Source organism: Phocoena phocoena, chromosome 2, assembly GCF_963924675.1.
Source record: "Phocoena phocoena chromosome 2, mPhoPho1.1, whole genome shotgun sequence".
In the NCBI taxonomy this organism is placed as follows: domain Eukaryota; kingdom Metazoa; phylum Chordata; class Mammalia; order Artiodactyla; family Phocoenidae; genus Phocoena; species Phocoena phocoena.
The window spans coordinates 48,811,075-48,824,543 of record NC_089220.1 but is presented as its reverse complement, the minus strand read 5'-3'; the positions used below and the strand labels follow the sequence as shown (position 1 = coordinate 48,824,543).

Genomic DNA, 13,469 nt, shown 5'->3' with positions numbered 1-13,469 from the left:
TTATTTGATCACAGTGGCATTGAGACCATGTTCCTTCTACCTGTAAGCCTCATTATAACTCAATAGTCCATTGCATAAAACTATTTTAAAATGAGACACCCATCAGGACCCTATAGAGTCTTCTTTGTTTCCTCTTGACCCTTCCACTATGCCTATACATATTTCCTTAAAAGGCAGCCTCATCAATGAGTTTGGCATTGCTGGGTGGGCCCTGTCTTCAGATGTCCTCTTCAGTGCTGTCTTTTCTGTTTGTTGCTTATAAAGTAGCAGGCATCTGTGAACCAAACTGCTGTGTTCACTGGTCCATGTCAGCTTCTGGTCCTTATGTGTGCATTCATGTTGTACAAATTTATAGTAATATCACATCTAGAATTCTATGATATATATCTTCTACTTATATCATGAATATTTAAAAAAATCAACTTTATTCAGGTATAATTTACACATAATAAACTGTACCCATTTAAGTATAGGTAGTTGAGTTTTGACATTATGCACCTTGTAACCACTACCACAATCAAGATACCAGATATTTCCTTTACTCCTAAAAAATTCCCTCATACCCTACTACGGTCAATCTCTCCCTCCACTTTTGGCCACAGGCAACCGCTGATCTGCTTTCTGTCACAATAGATTAGTTTTCATTTTCTAGAGTTTCACACAAATGTTATAATACATAGGTATGATTTTGTGTCTCCTTTCTTTTACTGAGCATAATGTTTTTAGATGTAATTTTTTTTCATTTTGCCCTAGTTTTTTTTCACCTAATTAAAATTTATTTTTCACCTAACATCTCTAGTACCCCCACCAAAACCCCTGCTCACTTAAACCAGATAACTTAAGCTTGGCATCTGTATTTTCTATCCCTTCTGTCAATATTCATACAGCCATATAGACATACAGGGGAGCCTACGTAGTTCAGTCTGTAAAGGTCATCCTCCATGGACACAGAAAAGAACAGCAAAGGGTAGAGAATGGATTTGGAGGGGCAAAGGGAGACTAATCAGCAGAGGTAGGTAGGTATTCTCACTTCACAGATGAGGAAACTGGGAAACTCAGAAGGAGCCTACAAATGGTCAATGACAGAGGCCCTCCTGACTCCAAGTCCCACATCTCATTTCCTTCCAAGAGTGTTTTTTTGCTCAATAAAATTATGAAGGTCCCAAGGGCAAGGATATTTAGCACCAGGAGAAAAGATAATGTTAATGATGATTATGGTGATGACTATGATGATGTTAGTCATGGTGGAGACGATGTTGAAGATGGCAGTTATGATGATGATGGTGGTAGTAGTGGTGATGATGATATGATGATGATGGTAGTGGTGATGGTGGTGATGAGGAAGGTGATGGTGGTGGTGGTGGTGATGATGATATGATGATAGTGGTGATGGTGATGGTGGTGTTGTTAATGGTGATGAGGAAGGTGATGGTGGTGGTGGTGATGATGGTGATAATGATAATGGTGATGATGATGGTAGTGGTGATGGTGGTGATGATGAAGGTGATGGTGGTGATAAGGGTGGTGAGGAAGGTGATGGTGGGTGTGGTTATGATGATGGTGATAATGATAATGGTGATGATGATTATGATGGTAGTGGTGATGGTGGTGATGATGGTGGTGATGGTGGTGATGAAGTCGATTGAGGTGGTGATGGTGATAATGATAATGGTGATGATGATGATGGTGGTAGTGGTGATGGCGGTGATGAGAAAAGTGATGATGATGGTGGTGGTGATGATGCTGATAGTGATAATGGTAATGGTGGTACTCTAAACACTGAGATCCAGGGAGAACTAAAGAGAATAGAAAACAACCCAACCTTTCCACAGTGCTTTCACCTATTTTTTTCTCATTTCATCTTATAACAATCCTGTGAGATGTGTATTATTGTCATTCCTATTTTAGATGGGGAACCTGAAGCCAAACTGATTTCTCAACCACTGTCAAGAGAAGCAGGTATTAAGCATTTAGTCCACTCTTTACATTCAGGTGTTTGTGAAAATCAATAAGCAAGTGTTTTAGTGGCATATATTAGGCATTCAACAGATTTAAAAAATACTGCCAATTTTTCCTGCTTAAACCAAATTTCCTTCATGCCGAGTTATTAAGCCTGTTAGAAAGAATGAGTTGATCTATTTAAACTAGGAGAGATTCCTATTTTGTTGCTGTTGTTGTTATTGTTGTCCTTAGGTGGGGAGATGAAGATGCAGATAAATGTATATGGTAAGTTCCGTTTTCATTAAACGACCATTAAACATATTGCCCTCCGACTTCCAGTTTGGTCTGGACAAGCTGCAGCAGTTTCAGGAAATCAGCAGGTGGGAGGAGCGAGACGTCAGGGGGTTATCCCCCAACCCCTGCCCATCCCCTCCTTGATTAGCCCTGGTTTGGGCAGCTGGCCACAGTTCCCACTGGGCAGCCCCTCTTCCACAGCCATGAGCCTGACAAGGTCCCTACGTGTCATGATCCTTCATCTGAACCCTTAGGCTTCAGGGTGGTAACTGCCACCGGCTGTTTCCAGTTGCTGGTTGTTTTATCATTGCCTTAACCCTGCCCGCACCTTTTGTGAAACCACACCATTATTAACCTAATAATGCTCAGCCCCTAACCACCCTGTGACCTGCTTTTTGGTGCTGGGCTGGGAGTTTGCAAATTACACTCTTCTTTGTGGCAGCTCCCCCGCCCCCCCCCCCCCCCCCCCCCCCCCCCGCCCAGTTCTGCACATGCGCAGTGCGACAGGGATCCTGCAGGGGCCGAGAGACGTGGTCTTCCCCTGGCTTGTTCTTCCTGTTCCAGTCGTCTCACAAAGGCAAGTTCCCCAGGCACCGGGGTCCAGCCTCCTTTTTTCTGACACTCCCAGCAGCGTCCTCATTGTGCCCGCTCTCAGGTGCTGCGTTATAACTACTCCGAGCTCTTTCCCTTGGTTCCCTGGCCCCAGGAGTGCTAGCTGCTATTTTCCAGTTACTTTCGTGTGTTATCTCAGTGAACCGTTTCACGTATTCAGATCTCCAACCTGTTTTTCATTTTATTGTGGTAAAAATAACATAAAATTTATCGTCTTAAACATTTTTTTTTTTTTTTTGCGGCACGCGGGCCTGTCACTGCTGTGGCCTCTCCCTTGAGGAGCACAGGCTCTGGACGCGCAGGCTCAGCGGCCATGGCTCACTGTCCCAGCCGCTCTGCGGCATGTGGGACCCTCCCGGACCGGGACACGAACCCATGTCCCCTGCATCGGCAGGCAGACTCCCAACCACTGCGCCACCTGGGAAGTCCTCGTTTTAAACATTTTTAAGTGTCCAGTTGAGTTGCACTAAGTGTATTCACATTGTTGGGAAACAGATTTACAGACCGTCTTGATCTTTTATTTATTTATTTATTGGAGTAAAATGGCTTTACACTGTTGTATTAGTTTCCGCTGTACAATGAAATGAATCAGCTATATGTATACCTATAGCACCTCCCTCTTGGACCTCCCTCCCACCCTCCCATCCCACCCATCTAGGTCGTCACAGAGGACCCAACCGAGCTCCCTGTGCTATACAGCAGGTTCCCACTTGCTATCTATTTTACACATGGTAATGTATTTATGTCTAACCTTGATCTTTTAAAACTGAAACTCTATCCATTAAACAATAACTCTCCTTCCCTGCTCCCCAAGCCTGCAACTACCATTCTGCCTTCTGTCTGTATGAATCATGTAAAGATCTCTGACTCTTTTAAACATTCTCTTTATCAAAATAATTGGCATGGTTTCTGTTTTCCTGATTGGACTCTGATGTATCTCTGTAAATAGTTCCTTCTTTAAATAATTTTCAATTAAACTCCTTAAATGTGCCCCCTGACTCCTGCTGAGATCCCGACTGATACATTATCTTGGGAGAATAACAATTGTTAAAATAACAGTAAAGATGAAAGCCCTTTTTAAACCAAAAAACACTGTATATTATTACCATTAGTACTAATACTAGTAGTGGTAGTATTTCAAAAGAGGCCTCCCCTGCAGTGTCCCTTGAAGCACCAGCATCCAGAGAAGAAGGATGACAAACACTAGAAAATGACTGTGGCTTCAGAGTTTCGACAGATCCTTTGTGGCTCTAGGCCTGAAGGTCACAATGAAAAACCAAGACAGGAACTCTGTCCCCTTTTGTGAGAGAGGGTGTGGGGAACATAATAGAAGTCTCATATTTATATTCACAAGTTAATGTGGGGAGGAAGCCAAAGTGTCTGTGTCCTTAAGTGATACTGAGGCTCTGGCTCCAATCAAGACAAGGCTCTGATCCCAGATGTCCGTCCCCAGTGATTCAGTGACACTTCAACATCCTGACTTAAAATGAACCATCTGGTTGCTTTTCCAGAGTAGTAAATGACTGGAAAATCCCCAAACACCAGGCAACTCACAAATGCCAGTAAGTCCTTGCAGCCATAGCCCTGGCCAGAGATTTCCCTGCAGGGCAGGGTCTCCTAACCTCTTTAAGAGGAGCCCTCCTTTCTGCATGGGTCATCTGGTAAAATGAGGCTTCAGTGTCTCCCAGGGTCTGGAAAGGGACGAGGAGGCCGGGGTATTGTGGGCAAGTCCAGCGAGGAGAGCCTTGGCTTCCCTGACTAGGGCACCCTGGCTGGCTGTGCATTCTGGTGGATACAGTCATCCCCTGTCAGGAAAGAAGGCCTCAAAACACCAAGTCTGAGGGTGAAGAGTAAGATGTTTCTGCAGCAGCTGTTGATCAAGAAAACCTGGGCAAAAAGGGCAGGCTCTTGCTTTCTTCTGGAACTATTTGACTGGCTTACTCTCTTTGTACTTGGATGGGGTAACTGTGAGGAAAAGCTCATCTGTGTGAGGTTTGTGGCTGGATGTTATGGGACACACACATGAGCTACTCCTCCAATGTCCAGGAGCTGTATAAGCCCCAAGAAGTTATTTGTAAAATCGTGTGTATGTGCATGGGGATCTGGAACAATTTTCTGGGGCCTGTAAACGTCATCTGATTCACAAAAGGGTCAGTGTCACCTCCCTGCCTCTTTCCCCATCCCCAAGTTGAGAACAGCCCTAGATATTGAATCACTGGAGGGCAGGACCATGACTTTCATCCTTGAATCTCCAACAGCATCCTTCCTGGTATGAGTTGTGCATAGTCTTTTCTTTTGTTTTTGTTTTTTAAAATAAAATATAGGTTTTGTTTGCCTCTGGAAATCTCAGTATTTTGTTTTTCTCTTTTTCCTGTAGTTGTTGGCTATATATAAAATTGGAAAATGTTATTTTTAGGAAAAATCTTATAGGCTATTGCAAGCACACTTTTTTGTTTATTCTTTTTTTTAATTTTTACTTATTTTTTAAATTGAAGTATAGTTGTGTTAGTTTCAGGTGCAGAACAAAGTAATTCCATTTTTTTTCAGATATGTTTCCCAATTTGTGCATAGTCTTTTAATGAGTATTTACTAAATTGAGCATAGATTAACAGACTTCAACTTATAAGGAATCCACAATACATCCTTTGCATCCTGAGGTGGGCTTGTGATGGGATATCCTTTCCAGGATCTCAGTAACAGTTTCTTCTGTTTGTGGACTGGCTCTTCCCACAGGAGTCAGCATCAGAGAAGATAAACACTAATGTAGGAGGTTGAGCGCTAGTACTTGTTTCCTCACCAACACTCCATGCTTCCCCCGACCCCCCACTTCATCATCTCAAAAATCATAGTCTCTTCCTGTCTCTACTACTCAATGAAACTTTTATGGGGAATCATGATACAAATGAGAGGAAGGAATTTTATTATAAACTCGATGTCAAGGTACTAGCATTAACAGATGTCATAGGAGTCGGGTAGTTACTTATACTTCCAGGTTATTAGAGAGGAAAAAAAGAGACAAGTTGAGGGAAGAAAAAGAGATGTAGTGAGATACTGTCTTTAAGATCACTGTAAAGTAATGTGACATAGTGTAGGGGAGTAGGGAAGAAAGATAGCTTTGAGGCCCTCGCTATAAGATAGAGCAATGGAAATGAGTCAGAACAGTGAAATGAATCAGAATAGTGAAAAGACTATATTATTTTTTTAACCATTATCTTCTTCTTGGTTGGAATTATTTTCCTCCTAATTTTAGTTATGACTTCTGGTCTAAGTGAGACGTTAAGAGGATGGGATGGGGTAGGGAGAGGGCACCATATTTCATTATTATAGAAGGCACATTTCCCACCTTCCAGCATCTCTGGGGATCAGTTGATGGTGTCAGCTGAGCTCAGTGGAGATGCAGTTGTAAATGGTGCTCCAACTTGGACATAGTTGCTCATATTGCCATCAGCTCAGTCGAATTAAGTGCACTCTTCTTACTGCAGGTGTTGAGTTGCCTTTTAAAAGGCTCTCAGAAAGATTACACTATGACTTGGCATTGAAATGAAAAATTATCACGTGTGCAAAAAGGTGTAGAAGCAGAGCAACAGGGCTTTGATATTGGTGAAGCAGATATACGTGGTTGGAGGAATGAACACAAGTTCATAGTTTTTGCAATGCAACAACTGAGTGCTTTCTGGAAGCAAAGAGAGGAAGAACCATCCCTGAAGTAGAAGAAGCTCTTACTGAGATCCACGATAGGGTTGCCATCACAAGCCCAGTTGAGTGACCGGAGAAAATGCCAACACTTCTTGAATTAAAAAAGTCAAAGCAAGGAGAGGCTTGCATAACTGTGGAGTCTATTGTTAAGGCATTGTGTCCTAGTTGAATGGACAGTGTTTTTTCCTTCAGGGTACGTAAGGAAAGGTGTGTCTTAGAATCAATGGAAAATGTTATAAATGCAGGCTTATGACGTTCAGGGAGCCACTATCATTTTACAGAAAAGGAAGACAGACCCCAATGCCTTCTCTGCTGGTGGGCTCACTCTTAGGAGATTGGGCACAGAGTTGGCAGACAGTTGGCCAGGGCTGTGAGAGTAGGAACATGAGTATGCAACCCAAATGACTAACAAACAGGAGATAGAACAATCTCAAGTATAGAGGGGGAAAGAACCAGTCCTCCTCTTAGACACATGAACTTGAGATAGACAAAGGATTAAAAAAAAAAAAAAAAAACACAGTTTTTTATTTAAAGAAAATCTTTACCGTTCTGGGGTACTTCTTATAAAATAGTGAAAATTAAACGTAAATTGTTGAACAGTATAGTACTTTCATACCCCACCACAAATATAAAATATTTTAAAGTCAATTCACCTAGTAAATATTTAATTGTCTTGAAGATTATACTTTTAAATTTGCCAAGCGTGATTATTTATAAGCAGGTTAAATTTCATATAGTCAATTATTAATGTCCCTAAAATAACAAAATCACTTCAGTTTAATAAAAGGACCAGAAAATTAATGATTGCGTATATCTACATTTCTGCCAAATTTCTGTTAACAAACAGAACAGGAATAAAAAGAATACAGACAACTTTTCTCCTTATCCATCCCAACCCATCCCCACCTTGACTATCCTCACGTGTGGATGAAAAAGCCTAGACATTTCAGGTTCTTAATCCTCCATCATGTTTATGATAGTTCTTAATCTGGGGCTCAAGGATTATAGGATGGGCTCCAGTTAGCCTGTGCACCTCTGAAATTATGTGAAGAATCCTGGGTATTATGTGCGTTTTGTTGGTGTTGAGGAGAGGGGTAACGGTTGTCATCAGTTTCTCAAAAGTGTCCATTTTTTAAAGAACAAAAGAGTCTGTGAACCCCTGGTCAGCATTGTGGGTCAGTTGTGAGCTGGCCCTGGGCCCCTCCTGACTATGGGCACTTTGGTGGGAGTTTTGCCTCAGCAGGAGCCTGGGCGAGACCCAGCAGCATCTGAGGGTGACTCCTTAGACAAAAGATACCTGGGAGATGGGCTTTGTGATTCTGTCTTGATTTGGGGATTTGGCTGCCCAGATGTCCCTGCTCTTCCTCAAAATAAACAAAGACAAACTACTGCATTCCTGTGCCATCCAGGTTTAATCTGGCACTTTGAACTGTGTTTTTAAGTGACATAAACCAGGTCCTAATCCTTTCGTTTTCCTCTCCCTCTGGCAGGTCAGAGATACCCCGACTGTGATAAGGATAAGCTTATGGGGGTGCTGAAGGGGCAGAGATCCAGGCCACTTGCCAGGGGTGGTGACTTTTATGCTCTAATTTGAAAATGTAAAAAGGCTAGTTTGGATGGATTCTCATTAAGTTCCATGGAATTCCTCTGTCTCCCAGGCCTGGCCTGGATTAAACTGATGCTCAGCCTCTGAAAATCCTAGGTTAAGAGGGGACTTGAGAGCTAAGACTGTCCCACACTTAACATCAGGATTTGTTGGAGAGCTTGTTAAAACCACAGATTTCTTGGATTACCCCCAGAGATTCTGATTTAGTAGGTCTAGGGTGGTGTCCTGGAATTGTTATGTTTGTTTGTTTTTTAAATAAATATCTCCAAGGGATTTTGAGAAAGGGGCCCTAAAGAGTTTTATTCTTCCAAATGTTGAGAGCTGGGATGAAGATAAGGACCTCTGGGCCCTCATACATTCTGTCCTTCTTGAGTTGATTTTGTTGGGTCTTTTGGGTCAGCACTTCTCCCCACCAAGAGAAGGTACCCCTGGAAGGGGACTGAGTGTGGCGTGAGACATCGAGGCTAAATCCATAACCAAGATTTGTCTGTCAGGGGCTGCACTTTTCCCAGCCCTGGATCCCACCAAGGCTGTGCATTGAAGACCGAAGAAGAGAATGTCCCAGGCAGCAGTTTCTGTAGTCTTCTACCTGGGGGGAGGCAGGGGATATCGTGGAAAAACTCCCATCCCAGAGTACTAAGTCATTCATTCACTCAACAAACACTTGACTGCTTACATGTGCTAAGCACTGTGTCAGGTGCTGGGATTCAAGGGTGAACAAGACACAGTCTGTGCCTCAGTGGAGTGCTTACTCTAATAGAGTGAAAGACACTAAAAAACGGTTCTGAAGTTTCTATAGGGAAAGGGACAGGGGCTTCAATATGATTTTAAGAGAGAAAGGGAGTGGCATAGAGATTTATGCTGAAGGCGATCTTGTGTTGCAAAATGACTGGTCTCCTCTCATGTTATCCGTTTATTGGGGTAGATGGTAAGGAAAAGCTGATGGGGACTGTCAAGTGGCCCTCTCCCCCAACATAACACTGAGCCACCCCTTGGTGCCAACATCAGAGAGTAAATAAGACGTTATCTGATTTATTTAATCAATCATTCAATCAGTCAATTGGTTAATGACAGTTGCAAGTGCTAAGAAGTATGCAGCATTCTGGGAGTTCTTAAAAGAATGCTTAGTCTGGGATAGGGCTTGAGGGAGAGATTTCTTAAACAGGTAACTTTTAACCTGAGACCAGAAATAAGAGGTAAGAAATGGAATGGAATGGGTGGTGGGTTGGGGCCCGGCCAGAAGGGCTGAAGCTGACGAAACGTGAGGGAAAATATCACAATGAGGTTAGAGGGAAACAGGGTAAGATGCTGCAGGGGCTTATGGAGTTTTTCCTTTCTACCTGTTGGTATGTGATCTTGAGAAAGTTTCCTAATTACTCATCTGTAAAACGGGGGACAGACCCAACCCGACAAGGCTTCAGTAAGGGTGAAAACCTGCTTTGTAAAAATGTAGCTTTACAAAAACAAAACGATTATGAGGGTTCGGTATCTGAGAACTCAATTTACTCACTTGAACGTGATAGACTGATTGGGCAGGAGCCCAGATGGGCGCCTCCTTCACTCCAAAAGCCTTTCTGTGTTGGGGCAGGAGGCAAGTGTGTCCTGTCCCCTCAACCCTGGCCCTGACGGTCATGCCTGTTCAGAATCTTCCGTGGGCTCAACCAGAGGTGTCATTTCCTCCAATAGGCTGTCTAGCTTCTGGAAGTTGTCCTTATTTCTGGGTGTGCTGTCGCTTCCATTTACTCTTGTGATTTCTCTGACTTAATAAATTCTAGCTCATTCATTTTGTTGATTTTTTTAAAAGTAAGTTTGGGTAAAAAACAAGGACCTGCTGTATAGCACAGGGAACTATATTCAATATCTTGTAATAAACTATAATGGAAAAGAATCTGAAAAAAGAATGTACATATATATTCTATATATTCAGACATATATATCTGAATCATTTTGCTGTACACCTGGAACTAACACAACATTGTAAATTAACTATACTTTAATAAAAAAATGGTTAAAAAAAGTAAGTTTGGGAACAGAACCCTGCGGTTAGACAAGCATGCATTTTTTATAACTCAGTAAATCCATATTAATGGAATCTTTGGACACTGAGGAATCAACATGACATTGGTGGTGGTGTCACGGAACAGGAACCTAGAATTTATTTAAATTGTATATATCAAGTACCACATGGTACACAAATGGTCAGTGGAAATTTTTTGATGAAATGGGGATCTGTCTGCTCATCACTCTCTCCTCTCTTCATTGTCTGTCTTTTTAAAGGTTGGGTAAATACACACATGCAGAATTTCTAGATTGAACCTGATTATCTACCCTGAAGATCTTGTCAACTTTAAGAGAGTTTATATAACACCTCTCTTCTCATGAACAGGTGCATCCTCACATAAGTGCTTCTCCTTCTTGATTCCATATGTGTTTATTAAAATTTAGCCAGGAAGGAGATTTCTCTGCTTTAATGATGAAAGAAGCATAGGAAAAAAATCTTTGGGCTAAGCGTCAGGGGCCCTGAGTCCTAATGTTGCCTTAGCCATTTGCTAGCTGTGTGACACTGCATGGGATGGATTTGACAGCAAGTAGCAGAAAACTCTAAATGTGGCACCTTACACAAAGAGAGACTTTTTTTTTTTTTTACATAACAAGAAGGCTAAAAGGAGGAAGTTACTGGATTGATTCAGCTGCCAGCTGAATGATGTCTTCCAGGTACCCTGTGTCTTTCCCTTCCACAGTCCTTAGCATTTGGGCCTTTTACCCTCATGCTTGTGGCTTTATTGTCACAAGATGCCCACCCCAGCTCCAGACTACGCAGAATAAACAGGGAAGGATGATACATCCATAACTGGCTAACATTCCCAAGAAAGCAGATTTCCAAGAAACCCTCCCATTAGATGCCACTGGTTGGAACTGTCAGATAGCTACTCACAGCTGCAAGGGAGACTGGGAAAATATTTAGATGTTTCACCTTGTAAAGTGGAAAGTAGCAAGGGATGACGGGGCTGGAAATGCTTATAGGATTAGTCAAGGGGCAGCATCTGCCCTGGTGTCCTTGGACAATTTATATTATTTTGGAATCAGTTTCCTCAGCTATAAAATGAGGTGGTTTAACCAGGATCTAGATGGCCTCTGGAGCTCCTTGTAGTTCAAAAGTAGGAATTCTCAAACTTTAATGTGCATACAAATCACCTGGAGATCTTGTTAAAATTCAGGTGCCAGGGGTGGGGCTGCGATGGGGGTAGGGTGCCTGAGAGTCTGCATTTTAACAGGCTCTCTCTCAGGTGATGGTGATGCTGCTGGACCACACTTTGATTTGCAGGGTCCTATGAGTCCTTAGATATCTATCTCTCTGCTTTCCTCAGTAGACAAGCCAGCTTAAGGCAAAGACCATACAAATTCCTTAAGTTGCCTAGAATGACTTTGAATTCTCAGAACTGTGTATGCACATTCCTCCGGTTTTTTCGGCATTTCTAGGCACAGAAGAAATATAAGAGCTAGAGTCTCAGTCTTAAGGGCAGTGTAACTAGTTCGAATAGAGACTAGGACAGAGGAAAGAACTTTTCTAATTGAACTCTCACAACCCTGTGAGGCCAGCCTCATCGCTCTCATCTCACACATGAGGAATCCGAGAATCAGAGACTCAGGGTAAATCACTTTCTTAAGGCTGTGTACCCAGGTCTCTGACTGCGAGGTCCATGTTTTCCATTTCACCATGCAGATTGCTGCAGAGGCCCACGTGTGAGAGACAACAAGGGCAAATACAAGAGAGCCCCCAGCTTAGTGTTGATTAGCTCCAGTCTCCATTTGTCCTTCCACATCCATTCTCCACCCTCTGCATTCCCTGGGAGACTGACCTCTGCCTGGCCACTGGCCTCCAGTTGGGACTGGCCAGTGGAATCACCCCCAAGAGACTGGAGTGTGGGAGAGATGGAGGTTGAGACATTTGTTCATCCCCTTTCCCCATGCTTTGGCAGTTGCTCTTTCTCAACTTTAAAGCCACGACTGGGGTGCCCACTTCTATGCCTCTCACTGGTTCACAGTAAGTACTCTCCTCCCCGTGCCCTCAGGGGGGAGAACTGCTTCCCCTCTTGATGGTGCTTGAGTGCCTCACTGTCCGTTTGTGTTTCCCTTCACCCTGCGCACCTCCCTGTAAACAGTCCCTTGATTGCCTTTGTGAGGTGCTGCCTGTTTTCTGATGACACTGTGATTCACTGACTCATTTCTCCAAAATTTCCAGGTAGTGGTAGATACGGTCAAATACTACAGATGGTAGCAGGAGATTTGGGAGGCTGCAAAAGGCAGACCTTGGGGAGAAGGTAGGGCTTCACCTGGATTCTGACAGGTGGGGAGGATTTGCAGAGACAATGGAGACAGAATATATGAGAAGAGCGTCAGGCAAAGGCAAGGATTAAAGGGGCACAGGATCTGCCTGCGTTGGAGGATCAATAGTAAAAAAATAGAGCTGCCTGGGGTGAAACCAGATAAGGGTGGGTTATAGCAATAATGCCAAGCTATGTGTCACTGTGTTCAAAGTGCTTTACTTGAACTCAGTCATCTTCAGTGGCCCTGGGGTTAGCCTTGTTTTTAGAGGGGAGGAGGAAATGAGGCACAGAGAGGTTAAGAACTAGTCCCAGGTCACCCAGCTCCAGGATTTGACCCTTGGTGGTCTGGCTGCCGGCCTGCCCTTGGAAGCACCATGCTGCTGGGGCACAGATACCACTGAGTGTGTTGCAGCAGGGATGAAATCTGAAGGAAGCAGTGTCTAGGAGAGGGGAGCAGGGTGTGCAGGGCAGAAGGTGTTCGGGGAGGGCAGAGGGATCAGCTGGGCTGTCCCCTCCCTGCTCTCGGCAGAGCCTTCAGTTTGGTGTCCTCCCCTCTCTCTTGATGTGTCCGGGAAACTGGCTGTGCGTCACGTGTCGTAGTCAATGGTTTATGATTTTCATCCTGCCTTTTTCTGGATGTGATGACAGAAGTCAGCTTCTCCTTTTCATGTGCCCCAGGTCAAAATTCCTGTTCCTTTACCTCGGTGGGGTGGCAGGGAAATGGGAAGGGCCTGGAGGAAGAAGATGCCCCAGTCCTGGCAGAGCCCATGTGTCTGCTTTGTGGGGATTTAGAGGCAGCCCATTAGGTATTAGCATAATTGCTTTTGTTTTTAATCTGCTCGGAAATGAATTTCTTTAGCAGCCAAAATAGCTCCAATTGGCCAGTTTGTTCTCTTTCTAGTTTCCATGTGGAAAAGTAGATTTAACCCGAGTCTGATTTTCTTTGTCTGTAAAATGGTGGCAATTAATACCCACCTGCCCCGCCTGCTGCG

The 13,469-nt window shown here is 43.5% G+C and overlaps 1 protein-coding gene across 1 annotated transcript in view; it reads right to left on the bottom strand.

Moving 5' to 3' along the window:
• Positions 1-1,235: 1,235 nt before the first annotated feature.
• LOC136118382 (uncharacterized) overlaps positions 1,236-13,469 on the bottom strand; it is a 30,858-nt gene continuing 18,624 nt past the window's right edge. The window contains exon 2 of the mRNA XM_065871674.1: positions 1,236-1,772. Coding sequence (XP_065727746.1) covers positions 1,236-1,772 — 537 coding nt within the window. The remainder of the gene's footprint in view (positions 1,773-13,469) is intronic.